The 23,820-nt window shown below is 45.9% G+C and overlaps 1 protein-coding gene across 4 annotated transcripts in view; it reads left to right on the top strand.

Moving 5' to 3' along the window:
• Nucleotides 1-23,820, top strand: part of XYLB (xylulokinase) — a 342,255-nt gene that overhangs the window by 161,725 nt on the left and 156,710 nt on the right. For all 4 annotated transcript variants that reach the window (XM_075315415.1, XM_075315413.1, XM_075315414.1 and 1 more), the window contains one exon: nucleotides 4,335-4,450. In XM_075315415.1, coding sequence (XP_075171530.1) covers nucleotides 4,335-4,450 — 116 coding nt within the window. The remainder of the gene's footprint in view (nucleotides 1-4,334; nucleotides 4,451-23,820) is intronic.

Raw genomic sequence — 23,820 nt, 5'->3', positions numbered from 1 at the left:
GCCCGATTTGGACTGAGAAAAAAATCGCAAATGCGAGCTGAATCATTCACTAACATGTGTCCGATTCCAATGCGAGTTTTTCTCGCATTGCTCTACTGCGAGAAACTCGCAAGTGAGAATCCACCCTTAGGATTTGGCTGGATAAAGCAGTCTGATTAATTATCTCACCCGCTTCTCCCAATAGAAAATTGACAGAAGAAATAAAAAAAAAAAATTCACATACTTATAGTCACATGACGATCACTCAAATCAGCCAGTATAGCCAAATCCTAACAGTGTGTACATTTAGCAAGCCTCATTGTTGGCCCAAACATTTCCCTTAGGTTGGTAAACCGCCTTAAGCCAATCAATATTTTGGCCCTCTCTTCTTAAAGATGAGTTGGGTGTCCACATGTCAAGCCTCCACCAATGATAAAGTGATGGTTTATATACTAGTGATATTTATAGTATTAATCTATCACCTAGTGCAGACCTAACAGTGATCATGATACCAGCCTTATGTGGGCGTCACACAATACGATCTATCGTACGAGCGACCGTACCCGCCCCCATCGTTTGTGCGTCCACTTCCTGAAGGGGGTGGGATGTTCGGCGTAACAGCGACGTCACACAGCCGCCGGCCAATAGAAGCGGAGGGGCGGAGATGAGCGGGACGTAACCATCCCGCCCACCTTCTTCCTTCCGCATTGCCGGCGGCCGCAGGTAAGCTGCAGTTCATCGTTCCCGGGGTGTCACACGGAGCGATGTGTGCTACCCCGGGTACGATGAGCAACCGGCGCAAAGAAGAATAAACTATTTTTTAAAAATAAACGACGTGTAAACGATACACAATTTGTAACCAATTTGCGATTGTTCTAAGATACTCGTAGGTGTCACACGAAACGACGTCGCAAACTATGCCAGATGTGCATCATGAAAACGGTGACCCCCGACGACATATCGCACGATGGATCGTCTCGTGTGGCGCCCGCATTAGGGTATGGCACAGGTCTGCAAGCATTTAATTTTTGAGTACAAATTCACTGTCATTATTGTAAATCTAATGAAGTAACCATCACCAGGTACTATATACCAGTATATCGATCAATTGTTATCCCATGATCTATATTTCACTATTTACGGATTCACAGCGTTTAAACCCTCCTCATGTTTGTGTGTTTTGTAATCTGTAAAGGCCCCTTTACACACTAAGACTTTCTAGCGATCCCACCAGCGATCCCAACCTGGTCGGGATCGCTACAAAGTCTCTGGTGAGTCTCTGGTGAGCTGTCAAACAGGCAAACCTGGAAAACGATGCAACAGCGATCCGGACCTGCAGAACGACCTCGCTAGTCATTGGGGACGTTGTAAAGCAGCTTTTTGAAAGGGAAGTCGCTAACGAAGTCGCTGTAAAGTCCCCTTTACACACTGAAACTTTCTAGCGATCATGCTGCACAGCGGGAAACAAAGGACCAAAGAATGGTCCTGAGAGATGTGTAGTGATCAGCAACTTCACAGCAGGGGCCAGGTCGCTGATGTGTTTCACACACTGCAATGTCGCTGGGGAGGTCGCTATTACGTCACAAAACCGGTGACGTTACAGCGATGTCGTTTGCGATGTTGCAGTGTGCAAAGGGGCCTTTACACTACATTTTTAATGTGTTCCATGTATGTTTTTGTTTTGTTTTTTAGAACTGCAAGTTTGCATAAATAAAATGTCAATTTTTTTAAGATATGTGTAATTACTCCCTGTCTTTTTTGAGAAAATTAGCTAAATGGACTTAGCATGAAATGTATGACCTAATGAGAATCTGAATTTTTTAAATCTAATGTTCCATACAAACACTGCAAATCCTGAAGGTCCTGTGCAGTCTTTCTATGATCTCTGAGTTTTAGTTTCTTCCATACATTTTCTATTGGATTCAGGTCCAGTGATTGGCTGGGCCATTCTATCGGCTTTATTTTCTTTCTCTGACACCAATTGAGAGTTTCCTTGGCTCTGTGTTTGGGATCATTGTCTGGCTGAATTGTCCACCCTTGTTTCATCTTCATCATCCTGGTAGATGGCAGCAAATTTTTATCAAGAATGTCTTGGTACATTTGTCCATCCATCCATCCATCAGTTAGATGATGTTTGCCAGTGTCATATGCTGAAAAACAACCTAACTGCATGATGTTCCCACCTCCAATTTTCACTGTTGTCATGTTGATTTGGGAGTGATATACAGTGCTTCTTGGCCTCCAAAAACAGCGTGTGTTATGGCATCCAAAGCGTTCAATTTTGGTCTCCTCTGACCAGATTATGTTCTTCCAGTATTTCAGAGGCTTGTCTAAATGTTGTTGAGCAACCTTTGAGCATGCTTTTTGTTCAGCAATGGAGTATTGCATGGTTAGTGTGCATATAGCCCATGGAGGTTGAGTGCATTGCTTATTGTTTTCTTTTAAATAATTCTACCTGCTGATTCTAGGTCTTTCTGTTGCTCTCCACAAATGGTCATTGGCTGTTGAAAAACTCTTCTGATAATTTTATTGCTCACTGGAACCCTCAGTAGTTTTGAAATTCTTCTGTAACCAATGCCATCAGTACATTTTGCAACAATAAGGTTTTGTAGGTCTTGAGACAGCTCACTATTTTTACCCATCATGAGATGTTTTTTGTGTTTCACCTTGATAATGTGACACCTTTTTATAGGCCATTAGTTGAACCAGTTGATATTATTTTTCACCAAGTGGCAAGATTGCTTTCTAATCACTGATAGATTTCATCTGGTGTCATGACTTTCCATGGCCTTTTGCACCTCTTATATTCATGTGTTCAATACTTTTTCCTTGTGTCATTTCTCATTATTACACATATTTTATGGACATCTACAGTGTGATTTAGTGTGGATTGGATGGGCTGTTACCAACATCTGGTGAGAAATTCATGTCACTAGTACCTTTGGAAATAAATTTACTTAGAAAATTGGTGATATGTTCAATACTTATTTTAGCCGCTGTATGTATTGGGGAAACTTGAGTACCAGGGTGGCACGGTGGCTCAGTGGTTAGGTACTAGGGTCCTGGGTTCAAATCCCACCAAGGACAACATCTGCAAGGAGTTTGTATGTTCTCCCCGTGTTTGCGTGGGTTTCCTCCTACACTCGAAAGACATATTGATAGGGACTCTAGATTGTGAGCCCCGATGAGGACAGTGTTGCCAATGTATGTAAAGCGCTGTGGAATTAATAGCGCTATATAAATGAATAAAATTATTATTATTATTATTATTATTATTATTACCAGAGTTCAGATATATTGCTCTGATGCAGGCAGGCAGCTTGGCTAGTGATTGAGTAGTGATGTGAAGAACAATTCATCACAAAAAAGCCAATGCATACAAGATGTTTGGCAATAAAGGTCATATTTATTTTAGGTGTTACTAACAAAGTACTGTACAATTAAAAAAAAAAATACTGTACAACTTTTTCGATGCAAGACGCTTGAACTTTTGACATAACTTTGAACAACTTATTTATTTCATAGTTTTAGACTAGACAATCAGAAATAAAGGATGTCATTAGAGTTCATGAAAACATCGTTTCCACCCTATAATGAAGCCGCTATTTAATAGAAATGAACATAACCCTGGCCTCCGCACTTGAGCCCTCACAATATGCCACCGGCCTCCACATATTTTTTTTCTCTCTCCATCTTGTGCAGATAATTCCCTTTTCTGTTTATTCCTTTTGGCGCTGTATACATTTTATAGCCTAATGGACATGTCATTATGGCCAGAGGTCATACATATTGACTTTTTAATGAGATTCTATATTATAAATGCTAGAATGGTAAAACGGTTTTCAGCAACAAAAGACATATAATGATGCATTATCTAACTCCTCATTCTATATATACAGGGTGCAAGGGTTAACTGTTTCTGTGCCAGAGTTTATTAGGTTCATGTTATGGACATCCATTATAAGCCTACTGATATTTATTTCAATCCAGATTATATTTGGCAAACCATTTGATACCATTATGGATAGTTCCATGTAATTAAAGGTATTGGAAAAAAAGAAGACCTCAAGTGTCCGGATGTTACACATTTTGATAAATATTTTCATTTTACATAAAATAGCAATTGAAGAACATCTTTTTTTTTTTTTTTAGGATTTTGCATTGTGCCATTCCTTTGTTGTTCTTCCTGGAAGTGCCATGTATGCTGATGAGTCCCATAATTCTCCATAGCTAGGTCCCTGCTGTAAACCACCTTATCTGCTCATTTCCATAACATCTATATCTATGGGTATACGTTACATAGAATTGCTTTATACTTTCTTGATTATACATATATAGTGTATTTGATTTTGCAGGTCAGCCTAGGCACCAGTGACACACTATTCCTCTGGATAAAAGAGCCAACCCCTGCTTTGGAGGGACACATATTCATCAATCCGGTTCAGCCTCAAGACTACATGGCTTTACTATGGTAAGACAATTGGCTGTAAATCCAATGGCCGTTCCATGCGCAGTAACAGTTTTCCATATAAACAAAAATAATGAATTCCTTTTTTTTCCCATAAAGCAATAGTATGCATGAAAATAATAATCTTTGTAATATATTTTCTTAGAAATCTACTTCTTTCTCCTCCTGGGCTGATCATTTATTCTCAAAATTCTCAATTCATGGATAAAATGTGTCTTCAGTAAAGACTGATATTCCCATCACTGAGATAGGAGATGGCAGTTGATACTCATTAAGTTCTATGGGAAAATGTATCAACTGCCATCTCCTATCTCAGTGATGGGAATAGCAGTCTTTACTGAAGACAGATTTTCCATTACTGAGATAGGAAATGGAACATTGTGCTTTTACATCTATGAAGAGGAGAACAAAAGGATTCAGATATTCTGCTTTCCTTTCTTTTCCAGGAATAATTGTCAATTAAAATTGAATGAAAAAAATGCTCCTCTTCCATCTAAAAAAAGTAGTATAAACACACTGCAAAAAATACATTAAAGCAAATATCAGGAATTTTAATCAGGTTTAATCAGAATATTAAAAGCCAGTATATCCAGATGCATAAAAGTCTTCATGGCATTCAAACCATAAGACAATCAAACTGATGTTTCGCCTGGATTGGCTTCTTCCAGGGCATGAACAGTGAAAATCCTTTTTTTTTTAAAAAAAAAAAAAAAAGGCTATGGAGCATTTTTAAAACAAGTAGCGATTTCATTCATTCTATAAAAATGTTGCTGCCCCTTTTGAGAGAACAATGAAGCAGGGGCAGAGATCTTGATTACAGTGATGTGTCAATTACTGGGCTGCTTACAGCAGTTTTATAAAATCACTGTTTTATCTGCTGCAGATCTACCAGTTCTCTAAGTACTGAGCCCTTTATAACTCCACCCACACCACTGATTGGCAGCTTTCTGTGTCTACTATGCAGAGGCAGAAAGATGCCAATCAGTGATGGGAGCGAGGTTATACAGAGCTCATGAATATGGAGGCATACATTGCAGCAAGTTTACTAGTCATCTAGTGATAATCTGATACTGTTGCATACTGTAGTTACATAGGTTGCAAAAAGACCTAGGTCCATCTAGTTCAACCTTCCTCCACCAATTCTACATTTTGTCACTAAGTAATTTATAACCAGCAATGTTGTGTGTATTGAGGAAATCATCCAGCCCTTTTTTAAAAGCTGTTATAGTATCTGCCATTACTACCTCTTGTGGTAGGGCATTCCACAGTCTGACTGCTCTAACTGTAAAGAACCCTTTCCTATTTAGCTGTCGGAATCGCCTTTCTTCCCCTTGCAGTGAGTGCCCCTGATCCTTAGTATTGTCTTTGGAAGTAATAAGGATGTGCCAGTTCTTTGTATTGACCACACATGTATTTATACATATAAATGAGATCTCCTCTGAGACGTCTTTTCCAACTTTTTCAGCCTCTCATCATATGTTCGGCCTCCATTCCTTGTAGTAGTCTAGTTATCCGCCTTTGAACTGACTGTAACTTCTGAATGTCCTTTTTAAAATTTGGAGCCCAAAATTGGATCCCATATTCCAGATGTGGCCTTACAAGTGATTTATAGAGGGGTAACAATACGTTGGGATCACGGGATCTAATCTCTTTTTCTACACCCTAAAATCTTATTTGCTTTTGCAGCTGCTGCTTGACATTGAGTGCTGCTGCTCAGCTTACTTGTAATAAGAATACCCAAGTCCTTCTCTGTTCTGTAATCCCGAGTTTACTTCCATTTAATGTACAGTCATATGAAAAAGTTTGGGCACCCCTATTAATGTTAACCTTTTTTCGTTATAACAATTTGGGTTTTTGCAACAGCTATTTCAGTTTCATATATCTAATAACTGATGGACTGAGTAATATTTCTGGATTGAAAGGAGGTTTATTGTACTAACAGAATGTGCAATCCGCATTTAAACAAAATTTGAACAGTGCAAAAGTATGGGCACCTCAACATAAAAGTGACATTAATATTTTGTAGATCCTCCTTTTGCAAAAATAACAGCCTCTAGTCACTTCCTGTAGCTTTTAATGAGTTCCAGGATCCTGGATGAAGGTATATTTGGCCATTCCTGTTTACAAAACAATTCCAGTTCAGTTAAGTTTGATGGTCGTCGAGCATGGACAGCAAGCTTCAAATCATCCCACAGATGTTCAATGATATTCAGGTCTGGGGACTGGGATGGCCATTCCAGAACATTGTAATTGTTCCTCTGCATGAATGCCTGAGTAGATTTGGAGTGGTGTTTTGGATCATTGTCTTGCTGAAATATCCATCCCCTGCGTAACTTCAACTTCGTCACTGATTCTTGCACATTATTGTCAAGAATCTGCTGATACTGAGTTGAATCCATGCGACCCTCAACTTTAACAAGATTCCCGGTTCCGGCATTGGCCACACAGTCCCAAAGCATGATGGAACCTCCACCAAATTTTACTGTGGGTAGCAAGTGCTTTTCTTGAAATGCCGTGTTTTTTTGCCTCCATGCATAACGCCTTTTTGTATGACCAAACAACTCAATCTTTGTTTCATCAGTCCACAGGACCTTCTTCCAAAATGTAACTGGCTTGTCCAAATGTGCTTTTGCATACCTCAGGCGACTCGGTTTGTGGCGTGCTTGCAGAAACGGCTTCTTTCGCATCACTCTCCCATACAGCTTCTCCTTGTGCAACGTGCGCTGTATTGTTGACCGATGCACATTGACACCATCTGCAGCAAGATGAAGCTGCAGGTCTTTGGAGGTGGTCTGTGGATTGTTCTTGACTGTTCTCACCATTCTTCTCTGCCTTTCTGATATTTTTCTTGGCCTGCCACTTCTGGTCTTAACAAGAACTGTACCTGTTTTTTTTCCATTTCCTTACTATGTTCCTCACAGTGGAAACTGACAGTTTAAATCTCTGAGACAACTTTTTGTATCCTTCCCCTGAACTATGTTGAATAATCTTTGTTTTCAGATCATTTGAGAGTTGTTTTGAGGAGCCCATGATGCCACTCTTCATAGGAGATTCAAATAGGAGAACAACTTGCAAGTGGCCACCTTAAATACCTTTTCTCATGATTGGATACACCTGCCTATGAAGTTCAAAGCTCAATGAGGTTACAAAACCAATTTAGTGCTTTAGTAAGTCAGTAAAAAGTAGTTAGGAGTGTTCAAATCAAGAAATTGATAAGGGTGCCCAATCTTTTGCACCGTTCAAATTTTGTTTAAATGCGGATTGCACATTTTCTGTTAGTACAATAAACTTCATTTCAATCCAGAAATATTACTCAGTCCATCAGTTATTAGATATATGAAACTGAAATAGCTGTTGCAAAACCCCAAATTGTTATAAAGAAAAAAGGTTAACATTAATAGGGGTGCCCAAACTTTTTCATATGACTGTATATGCAGCTATAGGATTACGCCGTCCTACTTTACATTTATCAACATTAAATATCATTTGCTAAGTATCTGCCCTTTCGTTCATCTTATCCAGATCTTTTTGTAATATTGTACTATCAAGGTCAGTGTTTAACCCCTTCACGACCGTGATGGATACATCCGTCATGGTGCCCTGGTACTTAAAGACCCATGACGGATGTATCCGTCATTGTGAAATTGCGGCATCGGAGCCCTGGTGACTGTGATCGGTTCACACAAACCGCAGATTCGGGAAGGAGGGGACTTTTGCCTGACCTCAGGAGGGGTGGTGCCTTCTCCCCGGACCTACAGAGGCTGTGATTGGCTGAGCGGCGTTCTTCAGCCAATCACAGCCACTGTAATGTTTTAGCCATTTAAAATGGCTGAAACATTGAAATCCAGTAATGATCAGTGTAGCTGTAGCACTGGTCATTGGCTGGAGCTAGGTGACCTCAGCTGGATCACTCTCCCCCAGCTCCAGCAGCTCTGATTGGAGAGACCGGCCTTGTGACCGATCTCTCCAATCACCGTGGACCTAGGGCCGGTGACCGCCCCCCTCAGCTTCACTTGTCGGTGTTGGAGCACGCCAGTACAATGGCAGGGCGACAAGCTCCAGTCCCATGCTGTTATGTGACCGGAGCATGGGACCCGGAAGTTGCCGCGCTGCCATTGTACTATATCAAACCGGCGAAAAACCTCCCGATCCGCCGCCGCCTCCCTCCTCCATCTGCCACCGCTCTCCACGATCTGCTGCCCGCCCCCCCACCCCTCACCTTTGTGATCGGCTGCCCGCCCCCTCACCTCTCACCCCCGTGATTGGCTGCCCTCCCCCTTCCCCACACCTCCGTGATCGGCTCCCCGCCCCCTCCCCCTCACCTTCATGATCCGCTGCCCGCCCCCTTGCCTCCGGGATGTGCTGCCCGCCCCCTCACCTCTCCCCTCCATGATCGGCTCCCCGCCCCCTCCCCCTCACCTTCATGATCCGCTGCCCGCCCCCTTGCCTCCGGGATGTGCTGCCCGCCCCCTCACCTCTCCCCTCCATGATCGGCTGCCCGCCCCTCCCCCTCACCTCCGTGATCGGCTGCCTGCCCCCTCCCCCTCACCTCCGTGATGGGCTGCCCGCAATTCCCCACCTCTCACCCTCGTGATCGGCTGCCTGCATCCCCACCTCTCACCTCTGTGATTGGCTGCCCGCTTTCCCCCCCACCTCTCACCCCCGTGATCTGATCTCCCTCACCTCTCACCCGTGATCTGCTGTCCGCTCTCTCCCCACCTCTCACCTCCGTGATCTGCTGTCCGCTCTCCCCCCACCTCTCACCTCCGTGATCTGATATCCGCTCTCACCCCACCTGTCACCCCCGTGATCTGATCTCTCTCACCTCTCACCCGTGATCTGCTGTCCGCTCTCTCCCCACCTCTCACCTCCGTGATCTGCTGTCCGCTCTCCCCCCACCTCTCACCTCCGTGATCTGATATCCGCTCTCACCCCACCTGTCACCCCCGTGATCTGCGCTCCCTCACCTCTCACCCGTGATCTGCTGCCCGCTCCCCCCCACCTCTCACCCTCCTGATCTGCTGCCTCATTCATCTGCTGCCTCCTTCATCTCCTGTGATCCTGCTGCCTAGATCCATCCTGTAAGGTAACTATCCCCAATCTCACCTCCCATTCCCCTTCCCCCCCCTGTCTCTCCCTTCACCCCCATCCTCCGTCACTCCTGCATCCACTGCGCCCTCTCCCATCCGCAGCCACCCTCTTCCAGCCACCGCTGTCTCACATCCACCAATGCTCCCTTTGTCTGCCGCTGCCCCCATCTGCTGCCCCCCCATCTGCTGCCATCTCTCATGTGATCCTGCTGCTGTTCTGATCCATCCTGTTGTTCGTGGCTCTTTTCTAACTATCCCCAATCCCAACTGCCACCCCCCCCCGCTTGCCGCCAAGCGCTGATCAGCTACGTGATTGACTGATCAGGTACGTAATTGTTGTTGCTCGAGTTTTTCCTTTCTTCTTTTTTTTTTTTTTTGTGTACCCCAAATAAAAAAAAAAAAAGACAAAACTTGAACAATTAGGTACCTGATCAACAAGCGTCCTTTATCAGTACTCGACTTTGGACATGACTTATTTTTTCCATCCCACCTAGTTCCCCCCTTTTTGCAGCACATCTGTGCGTGCGCCCTAATTTTTTTTTTTTTTTGCCATGGGGGGTCTAGTTGCCAAAATGGGGTCACAGGTGGGGGAGCTCCACTGTTTCGGCACCTCAGGGGGTCTTCAAACACAATATGGAATACGCTAATTATTCCAGACAATTTTGCGTTTGAAAAGTCAAATGACGCTCCTTGCATTCCGAGCCCTGCTGTGCGCCCAAACATTGATTTCCACCACATATGAGGTGTCTGTGTAGTCAGGAGAAATTGCACCATATATTTTATGGTGCATTTTTTTCCTGATATACTCGTGAAAAAAAGCTACCTGGTTGAAGTAACAATTTTGTGGTAACATTTTTTTCTTTTTCGCTCCTAATTGGGAGACCCAGACAGTGGGTGTATAGCTACTGCCTCTGGAGGCCGCACAAAGAACTACACTTAAAAGTGTAAGGCCCCTCCCCTTCTGGCTATACACCCTCCCGTAGGAGTACAGATTCCTCAGTTTTAGCTTTGTGCGCAAGGAGGTCAGACACGCACGCATAGCTCCATTGTTTTTAGTCAGCAGCAGCTGCTGACTATGTCGGATGGAAGAAAAGAGGGTCTATACAGACTCCCAGCATGCTCCCTTCTCACCCCACTTATGTCGGAGGTGTTTGTAAGGTTGAGGTACCCATTGCGGGTACGGCGGCAGGAGCCCACATGCTGATTCCTTCCCCATCCCTTTTTACAGGGCTCTGGGTGAAGTGGGATTTACCGGTCTCCAGGCACAGAGACCGTGCTCCATCTACAGCCCCTGGAGAAGATGCTGGATGGAGCGGAGTACATCAGGGACATGGCCCTGCTTCCTCAAGGTACTCTGTGTCCCCGTGTATCTGGCGCTCACACCGCAGCATGCTGGGTGTTGTAGTGCGCCGGGGGACATCAGCGCTGCGGCGCCTGTGCCATGGCCTCATTCAGCTTTGCTGAAGCAGGCACATTTATGGGAATAGGCCGCGCCGGCCGCTGGGACTGCGGCGCGGCTGGCACTTGTAGTGCGCCGGGGACTTCAGCGCGGCCTGCGCTTTTACGGCGGCCGCGCTGATAACTACAGTCCCCGGCTTTTGCGGCCTGCTTCCTTTCGTTCCCGCCCCCACACCTGCCAGTCAGGAGAGGGGCGGGACGCTGCCACGTCTAGAACTCGGTCGCGCCGGCCGCTCGAACAGCGGCGCGGCTGGCACTTGCGGTGCGCCGGGGACTTCAGCGCGGCCCGCGCTTTTACGGCGGCCGCGCTGATAACTCGAGTCCCCGGCTTTTGCGGCCTGCTTTTGTTCGTTCCCGCCCACAGACCTGCCAGTCAGGAGAGGGGCGGGACGCTGGCCAGTGCATCAGCGCTGAGGGCTGGAGTCGTTTTTACATACTCCAGCCCTCACAGTCAGCACAGAGGGGACACGGTTCCCGCACTTTTGTTTGGGAACTCCCACGGACCGCCCCTCTCCACAGAAGACGGCAGCCATTCTTGCTGACACGCTGAGCTGCAGAGGGGAGCCGGGGAGACCCAGACAAGGCATTCTGCAGCCTCTTACCCGCTGTTCAGCGGGCGGTAAGCAGCCCTCAGGGCTCACCCCCTCTTGTGCTCGTAGTATTCTTAGTATTTTGTTGCTACAAATACTTGGTATTACATAGCGCTGGTCGCCCTTTGGCTATAGACTCTCTCACATGCAGAGAGCCAGCAGCATGTCGCCCGTAAAACGCAAGGGTGCCAAGGCACAGACATTGTATGCTTCCTGCACCGCATGTGGGACTTTTCTACCGGCAGGCTCCACGGACCCCCATTGTGTGCAGTGCTCGGCCCCTGCGGCGCTTGCACAGTCGGGACCTCTGCTGGACGTGTCCCAGGGTGTACCACCTGTGAATGCTGTCCAGGTGACAGGAACTGAGTTTGCAGCTTTTGCTGACAGAATGTCTCTCACTATGTCACAAATTCTTGACACATTGCGAGCTAGGCCTGTACTTCAGACCACGGACACTGTGCATGTATTGCCCCCTGGTCCCCCTCAGCTCCTAGCTCCGGGACGGGCATCTACACCTCAGGGTGAAGACTCTGACTCGGACGATGGCCCCGGGCAGCCTAAGCGGGCTCGTTATGACGGGCCTTCACATTCATCTCAATGGTCTGGATCCCAGCGGGATGAATCTATGGGTGATGAGGCGGACTTAACTGATCAGGATTCTGATCCTGGGACCGCTCTCAATCTAGATACACCAGATGGTGACGCAATAGTTAATGATCTTATATTTAACATCAATAAGATGTTGAATATTTCCCCACCAGCTCCTCCTGTAGAGGAGTCAGCTTCGCAGCACGAGAGAATCCATTTCAGATACCCTAAGCGTACATTAAGCACTTTTCTGGACCACGCTGACTTCAGAGACGCAATCCAGAAACCCCACGCTTATCCTGAAAGGCGTTTTCCTAAACGACTTAAAGATACACGCTACCCTTTTCCCTCTGAAGTGGTCAAGGGTTGGACCCAGTGTCCAAAAGTGGATCCTCCAATTTCCAGGCTTGCAGCCAGATCCTTGGTTGCTGTTGAAGATGGAGCGGCACTTAAAGATGCCACTGACAGGCAGATGGAGCTCTGGCTGAAATCCATCTATGAAGCGATTGGAGCGTCATTAGCGCCTTCTTTTGCGGCCGTATGGGCACTCCAAGCTATCACGGCCGGGCTTGCGCGAGTCGACTCAGTCACACGTGCATTTGCCCCGCAGGTAGCACCATTGACCTCGCAAATGGCGGCATTCGCGTCGTACGCGATTAATGCTGTTCTTGACGCTACAAGCCGCACGGCAGTGGCGTCAGCCAACTCAGTTGTTTTGCGTAGGGCTCTGTGGTTGAGACATTGGAAAGCAGATTCTCATTCCAAGAAGTGCTTAACCAATTTGCCTTTTTCTCGTGACCGATTGTTTGGAGAGCGTTTGGATGAAATCATCAAACACTCCAAGGGTAAGGACTCTTCCTTACCGCAACACAGACAAAACAAGCCCCAACAGAGGAGGGGTCAGTCTGGTTATCGGTCCTTTCGAGGACAGGGCAGGTCCCAATTCGCCTCGTCAAAAAAGACTCAAAAGGACCAGAGACGTTCAAATTCTTGGAGGTCTCAGTCACGCCCAAAAAGACCAGCCGGAGGAACCGTTGCCAAAACGACGTCCTCCTGACTTGCGGTCTCCGATGCCCACACCCGCGGTCGGTGGGAGGCTGTCCCACTTTGGCGACATTTGGCTAGCAAATGTCAAAGACCGTTGGGTGAGAGATATTCTATCTCACGGGTACAGGATAGAGTTCGGTTCTCGTCCGCCAACTCGTTTCTTCAGAACTTCTCCACCACCAGACCGAGCCGATGCTCTGTTGCAGGCGGTGGCCGCTCTAAAGGCGGAAGGAGTGGTGACCTCCGTCCCTCTTCAGGAACAGGGTCACGGTTTTTACTCCAATCTGTTTGTGGTCCCAAAAAAGGACGGATCGTATCGTCCCGTCCTGGATCTGAAGTTGCTCAACAGACACGTAAAAGTCAGGAGGTTCCGGATGGAATCCCTACGCTCCGTCATAGCCTCAATGTCTCAGGGAGATTTTCTAGCATCAATAGACATCAAAGATGCGTATCTCCACGTGCCGATTGCACCAGAGCATCAGCGTTTCCTACGTTTCGTCATACACGACGAGCACCTACAGTTCGTAGCGTTACCCTTCGGTCTGGCAACAGCCCCCCGGGTCTTCACCAAGGTCATGGCAGCAGTAGTAGCTGTTCTGCACTCGCAGGGTCACTCGGTCATCCCGTACCTAGACGACCTGCTTATAAAGGCATCCTCTCAAGAAGCATGCCAACACAGTCTGAAGGTGGCGCTAGACACTCTCCAGACTTTCGGGTGGATTATCAACTTTCCAAAGTCTCATCTAACCCCGACCCAATCTCTGACTTATCTTGGCATGGAGTTTCATACTCTATCAGCGATAGTGAGGCTTCCACTGGACAAGCAGTGCTCGCTACGGACCGGAGTGCAATCTCTCCTTCAGAGCCAGTCGCACTCACTGAGGCGCCTCATGCATTTCCTAGGAAAGATGGTAGCAGCAATGGAGGCAGTCCCGTTCGCGCAGTTTCATCTGCGCCCTCTCCAATGGGACATTCTGCGCCAATGGGATGGGAAATCGACGTCCCTCGACAGGACTGTCTCCCTCTCTCAGACTGCCAAGGATTCTCTACGTTGGTGGCTTCTCCCCAACTCATTGTCACAGGGAAAGTCGTTCCTTCCCCCGTCCTGGGCAGTGGTCACGACAGATGCGAGCCTATCAGGGTGGGGAGCGGTGTTTCTCCACCACAGGGCTCAGGGGACGTGGACTCAGGAAGAGTCCACCTTGCAGATCAATGTTCTGGAAATCAGAGCAATCTACCTTGCCCTGCGAGCCTTCCAACAATGGCTGGAAGGCAAGCAGATTCGGATTCAGTCGGACAATTCCACGGCGGTGGCGTACATCAACCACCAAGGGGGAACACGCAGTCGCCAAGCTTTTCAAGAAGTCCAGCGGATTTTGACGTGGGTGGAAAGCAGAGCGTCCACCATATCTGCAGTTCACATCCCAGGCGTGGAAAACTGGGAAGCAGACTTTCTCAGTCGCCAGGGCATGGACGCAGGAGAATGGTCCCTTCACCCGGACGTGTTTCAACAGATCTGTTGCCGCTGGGGGTCGCCGGACGTCGATCTGATGGCGTCACGGCACAACAACAAGGTCCCAGTTTTCATGGCACGGTCTCACGATCACCGAGCGCTGGCGGCAGACGCCTTGGTTCAGGATTGGTCGCAATTCCGACTCCCCTATGTGTTCCCACCTCTAGCATTGTTACCCAGAGTTCTCCGGAAAATCAAGTCCGACTGCCAGCGAGCCATACTCGTCGCTCCAAATTGGCCAAGAAGGTCGTGGTACCCGGATCTGTGGCATCTCACGGTAGGCCAACCGTGTGCACTACCAGACCGTCCAGATCTGCTGTCTCAAGGGCCGTTTTTCCATCTGAATTCTGCGGCCCTGAACCTGACTGTGTGGCCATTGAGTCCTGGATCCTAGCGGCCTCAGGTTTATCTCAGGGAGTTGTTGCCACAATGAGACAGGCTAGAAAACCATCCTCAGCTAAGATCTATCACAGGACGTGGAAGATATTCTTAGCGTGGTGCTTGGCTCAAGGGTTTTCTCCCTGGCCATTTGCATTGCCAATTTTTCTTTCCTTCCTGCAGTCTGGGTTGGAAAAAGGTTTGTCCCTTAGCTCGCTTAAGGGTCAAGTCTCCGCGTTATCCGTATTCTTTCAGAAGCGCTTGGCACAGCTTTCTAAAGTACGCACGTTTCTCCAAGGAGTTTGTCATATCGTTCCTCCTTACAGACGGCCATTGGAACCCTGGGATCTGAACAAGGTTCTCCTTGCTCTTCAAAAGCCGCCTTTCGAGCCTTTGAAAGAGGTTCCCCTTTCTCGGCTTTCACAAAAGGTAGTTTTTCTTGTAGCGGTCACGTCTCTTCGAAGAGTGTCCGAGCTGGCGGCGTTATCTTGCAAATCTCCCTTCCTGGTATTTCACCAAGACAAGGTAGTACTGCGTCCAATTCCAGAGTTTTCTCCCAAGGTGGTTTCTTCCTTTCATCTCAATCAGGATATCACTTTGCCATCTTTGTGTCCGCATCCAGTTCACCAATTTGAAAAGGGTTTACATCTGTTGGACCTGGTGAGAGCACTCAGGATTTACATTTCTCGCACGGCGCCTCTACGCCGTTCGGATGCGCTCTTTGTCCTAGTCGCTGGTCAGCATAAGGGATCGCAAGCTTCCAAATCCACCCTGGCGCGGTGGATCAAGGAACCAATTCTTCACACATACCGTTCTGCTGGGCTTCAGATTCCATCTGGACTGAAGGCCCATTCTACCAGAGCCGTTGGTGCGTCCTGGGCGTTGAGGCATCAGGCTACGGCTCAGCAAGTGTGCCAGGCGGCTACCTGGTCGAGTCTGCACACGTTTACCAAACACTATCAAGTGCATACCTACGCTTCGGCAGACGCCAGCCTAGGTAGACAGGTCCTTCAGGCGGCGGTGGCCCACCTGTAGGAAGAGGCTGTATGACAGCCCGTTCATGTGGTATCTTTTTACCCACCCAGGGACTGCTTTTGGACGTCCCACTGTCTGGGTCTCCCAATTAGGAGCGAAAAAGAAGAAGGGAATTTTGTTTACTTACCGTAAATTCCTTTTCTTCTAGCTCCAATTGGGAGACCCAGCACCCGCCCTATCTGTTTTTAGGGTTTCGTTTTTTCGGGTGCACATGTTGTTCACGTTGTTTCTTAAGTTCTCCGATCTAGTTATCGGATTGAATTTGTTTTTGAAACTGTTATTGGCTTTCCTCCTTCTTGCTTTGGTACTAAAACTGAGGAATCTGTACTCCTACGGGAGGGTGTATAGCCAGAAGGGGAGGGGCCTTACACTTTTAAGTGTAGTTCTTTGTGCGGCCTCCAGAGGCAGTAGCTATACACCCACTGTCTGGGTCTCCCAATTGGAGCTAGAAGAAAAGGAATTTACGGTAAGTAAACAAAATTCCCTTCTTTTTTTTTTTTTTTTCACGGCTCAACTTTATTAAATTTTGTGAAGCCCCCCAGAGGTTCAAAGTGCTCAATAAACATCTAGATAAATTCCATGAGGGGTCTAGTTTCCAGAATGGAATCACAAGTGGGGGAGCTCCACTGTTTCGGCACATCAGGGGCTCTCCAAACGCAACATGGTGCGACTAACGATTCCAGCTAATTTTCTGTTCAAAAAGTCAAATGACGCCCCTTCCCTTCCGAGTCCTGCCGTGCGACCAAACAGTGGTTTTTCGCCACATATGAGGTATCTGCGTGCTCAGAAGAAATTGCCCAACAAATTTTGGGGGTTCATTTAATCCTGCTACCCTTGTGAAATGCAATATTCGAGGCTAAATTAACATTTTTGTTGCAAAAAGTAAAATGTTTATTTTTTCCTTCCACATTGCTTTAGTTACTCTGAAGCACCTAAAGGGTTAATTACCTTCTTGGATGTGGTTTTGAGTAGCCTGAGGGGTGCCATTTTTTTGGAATGGTGTCACTTTTGGGTGTTTTGTGTCATGTAAACCTCTCAAAATCGCTTCAAATATGATGTGGTCCCTAAAAAAAAGTGGCTTTGTAAATTTTGTTGTAAAAATGAGAAATTGCTCATAAACTTTGAACCCCTATAACCTCCTTAATTTTTTTTTTTCCAAAATTGTGCTGATGTAAAGTAGACATGTGGGAAATGTTATTTATTAATTATTTTGTGTCATATGTCTCGTTGGTTTTAGAGCAAAAAAATTCAAAGTTTGAAAATTACAAAATTTTCGTGAAATTTCCATTTTTTTTCACAAAGAAACGCAAAAAATATCGGCCTAAATTTACCACTAACATGAAGCCCAATATGTCACGAAAAAACTGTCACAAAATCACCGGGATCCGTTGAAGCGTTCCAGAGTTATAACCTCATAAACTGACACTGGTCAAAATTGCAAAAAGTGGCCTGGTCTTTAGGGGCAAAATAGGCTGGGGCCTGAAGGGGCTAATATTCTACATAGTTTGGTGTCAAAAACTCAGACTAATGGCAGAAGATGTAAACTGCCCAGGCCAAAAATACTAATGCACTACCAGGATGCAGCAAGACCTCCATTAAATGGAGACATCACAGGTGCAAAAGAAGATGGTAAAATTGTACACTTCTGGTTTGCATAGGTCACTGTTCACAGACGCAGGTTCACAGTATCTGGTATGCAGCCTATTAGTTACGCCTCATCACAATAGATGCAAGTGGGCTGCGCCAGTACTAAATATGTGCTCCATGCAGGGGATCCAAGCAGAATTTATTTATTCTTTTGCACAGAACATTTTACACAGTATGCAGCCAGGCTTCTTTATGTTATGCCTTGCATACTATACTGTCCCTGCATGGAGCACACATATAGCACTGGCGCAGCCCGCTTGCATCGATTGTGATGAGGTGTAACTAATAGGCTGCATACCAGATACTGTGAACCTGCGTGTGTGAACAGTGACCTATGCAAGCCACAAGTTTGCAATTTTACCATCTTCCTTTGCACCTGTGATGTCTCCATTTAATGGAGGTCTTGCTGCATCCTGGCAGTGCATTAGTCTTTTGGCCTTGGGCAGTTTATATCTTCCGCCATTAGTTTGTGAGTTTTTGCTTAATGTTTGGAGGATTTTTATTGCTCTTTTTGATAGTTTGGTGTCATCAGCAAAGACTGACACTTTACTATCAATCCTATCCAGAAGGTCATTAATAAAGAGATTAAAAAGAATAGGTCCTAGCACAGATCCCTGCGGCACCCCACTGCTGACTATAGCCCATTTATAGAATGTACCATTTATGACTACTTTGTTTCCTATCTTTTAGCCAATTCCTTAACCTGTTGCATATAGTTTCCCCTAGTCCTTGCTTCTGGAGCTTTAGTAAAAGGCTATTATGTGGTACAATATCAAATGCCTTTGCAAAGTCCAAATAAATCACATCAGCTGCATTACCAATATCCAGGTTTGCACTTACTTCCTCATAGAACCTCAACATGTTGGTTAGACAAGACTTATCTTTCATGAATCCATGCTGTCTTTCAGTTATTATATTATTTTCTGCAATATATTTTTGCATGTCCTGACTTAAAATGCCCTCAAAATTTTTTGCACACTACTGATACCTGGTTTACTGGACGGTAGTTGCCTGGATCTACCCTCTTACCTTTTTTAAATATCGGAACCACATCAGCAATCCTCCAATCCTGAGACACCAACCCTGTTACAAGCGAGTATATACACTGTGTGCAGAATTATTAGGCAAATGAGTATTTTGATCACATGATACTTTTTATACATGTTGTCCGACTCCAAGCTGTATAGGCTTGAGAGCCAAAAACCAATTAAGTAAATCAGGTGATGTGCATCTCTGTAATGAGGAGGAATGCGGTGTAATGACATCAACACCATATATAAGGTGTGCTTAATTATTAGGCAACTTCCTTTCCTTTGGAAAAATGGGTCAGAAGAGAGATTTGACAGGCTCTGAAAAGTCCAAAATTGTGAGATGTCTTGCAGAGGGATGCAGCAGTCTTGAAATTGCCAAACATTTGAAGCGTGATCACCGAACAATCAAGCGTTTCATGGAAAATAGCCAATCGGGTCGCAAGAAGCGTGTTGGGCAAAAAAGGCGCAAAATAACTGCCCATGAATTGAGGAAAATCAAGCGTGAAGATGCCATTTGCCATCAGCTTGGCCATATTTCAGAGCTGCAATGTTACTGGAGTATGAAAAAGCAGAAGGTGTGCCATACTCAGGACATGACAAAGGTAAGGAAGGCTGAAAAACCACCACCTTTGAACAAGAGACATAACATAAAACGCCAAGTCTGGGCCAAGAAATATCTTAAGACTGATTTTTTCAAAGGTTTTATGGACTGATGAAATGAGAGTGACTCTTGATGGGCCAGAGGCTGCATCAGTAAAGGGCAGAGAGCTCCACTCCTGCCAGCAAGGTGGAGGTGGGGTATTGGTATGGACTGGTATCATCAAAGATGAACTTGTGGGACCTTTTCGAGTTGAAGATGGAGTGAAGCTCAACTCCCAGATCTACTGCCAGTTTCTGGAAGACAACTTCTTCAAGCAGTGGTACAGGAGAAGTCGGTATCGTTCAAGAAAAACATGATTTTCATGCAGGACAATGCTCCATCACATGCATCCAACTACTCCACTGTGTGGCTGGCCAGTAAAGGTCTAAAAGATGAAAAAATAATGACATGGCCCCCTTGTTCACCTGATCTGAACGCCATAGAGAACCTGTGGTCCCTCATAAAATGTGAGATCTACAGGGAGGGAAAAACAGTCCACCTCTGGGAACAGTGTCTGGGAGGCTGTGGTGGCTGCTGCATGCAATGTTATCGTAAACAGATCAAGCAACTGACAGAATCTATGGATGGTAGGCTGTTGAGTGTCATCATAAAGAAAGGTGGCTATATTGGTCACTAATTTTTTTGGGTTTTGTTTTTGCATGTCAGAAATGTTTATTTCTAAATTTTGTGCAGTTATATTGGTTTACCTGGTGAAAATAAACAAGTGAGATGGGAATATATTTGTTTTTTACTAAGATGCCTAATAATTCTGCACAGTAATAGTTACCTGCACAAACAGATATCCTCCTAAAGCGGGCTTTACACGCTACAACATATCTAACGATGTGTCGGCGGGGTCACGTCGTAAGTGACGCACATCCGGCATCGTTAGTGGTGGTGTAGCGTGTGACAGCTACGTGCGACTGCGATTGAATGTAAAACCGTTCATCTCGTACACATCGTTCATTTCCTAAAAATTGCACGTCGGGTTGTTCAATGTTCCCGAGGCAGCACGCATCAGTGTGTGACACCCCGGGAACGATAAACAGATCTTACCTGCATCCCGCTGGCAATGCGGAACGAAGGAGGTGGGCGGGATGTTTATGTCCCGCTAATCTCCGCCCCTCCGCTTCTATTGGCCGGCTGCTGTGTGACGTCGGTGTGACACTGAACGTCCCTCCCACTTCAGGAAGTGGATGTTCGCCGCCCACAGTGAGGTCGTATGGAAGGGTAAGTACGTGTGACAGCTTTTAATTGATTGTGCGACACGGTCAACAAATTGAACGTTCCGCACATACGATGGGGGCATGTCACATTGCATACGATATCGTATGCTTAATTGAAAGGTGTTAAACAGGCTTAAGATAGCCAAATCTATAAAAACCGACTCCAACTTCCAAAAATATTAAGCTTTGATTTTTATGAGTCTTTTGGGTTACACAAAAAGTAACGTAATTACCAAGTAATAACATTGTATTTTGTATTTAATTTCAATTGTTGAAAAATCAAACTGTGTTGAAATCTATTGAGAGTAGCGCAATGCAATGTACAATATACATTCACTCATTTTTGTGCCTGCCTTCAAAGAACAGTCTGTGGATTGTGAATGTAACGTGAGTTACCATGGAATGACCCAATAGTGGCTTCTTTTGATTCCTGGACATTTTATTACCAGAGGGTTTTTTTTTACAGGACTCTAGCAGTATATCCTTAAACTTACCCCATTTATGTTCGGTATCCCCAGTTACTATGACGTTGTCCCAATCTACACATTTAAGCTTTTCCCTTAATTTGTTAAAATCCGCTTTCCTAAAATTCCAGGTTTTAGCATTTCCCCTTTGAAATGTTCTATTGAATATGACGTTGAAGCTTACCATATTATGATCGCTGGTGCCCAAGTGCTCCCGGACCTGTAGATCTGAAATTGTATCTGGTCTATTTGACAGGACCAGATCTAGCAAATTATCTCCCCTGGTCGGTTCATCTACCATCTGAGAGAGGAAATTAGCTTGAATTGTGGATAAGAATTTACAGCTTTTAGCACAACCAGAAGATTCTATGTCCCACTGAATGTCTGGATAGTTGAAATCCCCCATAATAAGAACCCAATTATTATTATTATTTGCAGCCTTTTCAATTTGTTCCAGCATTTCACCCTCTATTTGTTCAGGTATGTTAGGAGGCTTATAGGTAGCAAACGCCAATTAACAGCTCTCCATTATTCCCCTCTCCATGTACCCATACTGACTCTACATTGTTGCAGCTCCCCCCAATGTCATCATTGAGTACAGGTCTTAGGTTAGATTTGATAAATACACACACTCTTCCACCTTTTTTGTCTTTCCTGAATGTAGTATAACCCTCAGTCATGGCTCTTATCCAGCCAGGTTTCCATAATGCCCTCTACATCATAATCCATGATTGACATAAGAGTCTCCAATTCATCACTTTGCTTGCAAGACTTCTTGCATTTGCCTGTAGACACTTAATACTATTAACACATTCCTTACTTCTTGCCTCCCTACGTTCCTTGCATGTCCCAGCCCCCCTAATCCTTCATTGACCCCTACCGTCTTACTGTCTCTATCTGCTCTATCTATCTATCCCCTTATTTGCTCCACTACCCTTCCCCCCCAGATTCTTGTTTAAAAGCTCCTCCATCCGTCTGACCATTATCTCCCCCAGCACAGCTGCACCCTCCCCATTGAGGTGCAGCCCGTCCCTACAGCAGAGTCTGTTGCCGACTGAGAAGTCGGCCCAGTTGTCCATGAACCCAAAATCTCCCTTCCTGCACCAATTTCTAAGCCACATATTTATCTCCCTAAGCTCCCGCTGTCTTTCTAGTGACGCTCGTGGCACCGGTAGTATTTCTGAAAACACCACCTTGGAGGTCCTGGACTTCAGCTTCTCTCCTATGGTAGTTCCCTGTAATAATTTTTAAAGACCTTCCACCTGTCTCTAACTTTGTCATTAGTACCAATGTGCACCATGACCGCTGGGTTTCCCCAGCCCCACCCAGCAATCTGTCTATCCAATTCGCAATATGCCGAACCCGAGCACCCGGCAGACAACACACTGTTCGGCATTCACGGTCTTGGCGACAGATAACCCTCTCTAATTATAGAGTCCCCTACCACCAACATCTGTCTGGCCTTTGCACTCCTATTTCCCTCCTTCCTACAGCAGTCGTTTTCCTGGTTGCTAGGAGCAACGTCCTGCTGTAGTGACCCTAGTCCTGGCCCTTCATTCCTAATATCAGCCAAACAGGCATATTTACTAGGTTGTGCCAGGTCAGGACTAGACTCCCTGACACTTTTCCCCCTACCTCTTCTTCTAACTGTTACCCAGCTACCTACCTCTTGGTCCTGATCTTCCCCACCTCCACCCTCCTCCATATCACTGGGCCCAACCAGAGAAAGCTCAGTGAGCTCTAAACTCCTCTCCAGGTTTGCAATGCCCCTGAGTGTTGCAAGCTGCATATTTAGATCAGTTTCCAGGGCTTCCAAATATGTAACATGCTGGCATCGAGTGCAAACATATTCAACCTCGAACGGCTGTTCAAGGCATGCATACATCTGACAAGATGCACACCTGGTAGCATTGTCCATTGAGCACCTATTAATTGGGGATAAACAGTACAGATAAAAGTAGAAAAACCATGGAAAACTTGTAAGGATAACTCCAAACTATTTACCTGCCGCCTCGGACTTTACTGCACCCTCGCACGCTCAGTGACCCTCGCTTGCTGTGCTTGGGATAAGCACACGCTACCGGAGTCTGCTCCATTATAGTCAATGGCCTTGTCGGCGCATGCGTCCGAAACACGTTTTGTGGGGTGGGGAGGGGTGGTTCGGACGCATGCCTCCATGGGATCACTGAAGTAAAAGCGCAATGTGAAAGGGGCCTTATTGATGAAAAATGGAGGCATTTTTTATACTGTTGCTACATCAAGGGCGGCACGGTGGCTCAGTGGCTAACACTGCAGTGTTGCAGCGCTAGGGTCCTGGGTTCAAATCCCACCAAGGACACCATCTGCAAGGAGTTTGTATGTTCTTCCCGTGTTTGCATGGGTTTCCTCCGGGTTCTCCGGTTTGCTCCCACACTCCAAAGACATACAGATAGGGACTCTATATTGTGAGCCCCAATGGGGACAGTGTTACCAATGTATGTAAAGAGCTGTGGAACTAATAACGCTATATAAATGAATAAAATTATTATTATTATTATTATCAGATAGTTGTTGAAAAGTCTCATGGGTGGATCACATTGTATATATTTATAGCAGATTAGCTGTCGACTGCTTCCAATATGAGTTGTATCTCGGTGATTTCCTTAATCTGTCACCACGTTTCTGCT

Source organism: Anomaloglossus baeobatrachus, chromosome 6 (assembly GCF_048569485.1).
Source record: "Anomaloglossus baeobatrachus isolate aAnoBae1 chromosome 6, aAnoBae1.hap1, whole genome shotgun sequence".
Classification (NCBI taxonomy): Eukaryota; Metazoa; Chordata; class Amphibia; order Anura; family Aromobatidae; genus Anomaloglossus; species Anomaloglossus baeobatrachus.
This window is presented reverse-complemented; position numbering and strand designations above follow the sequence as displayed.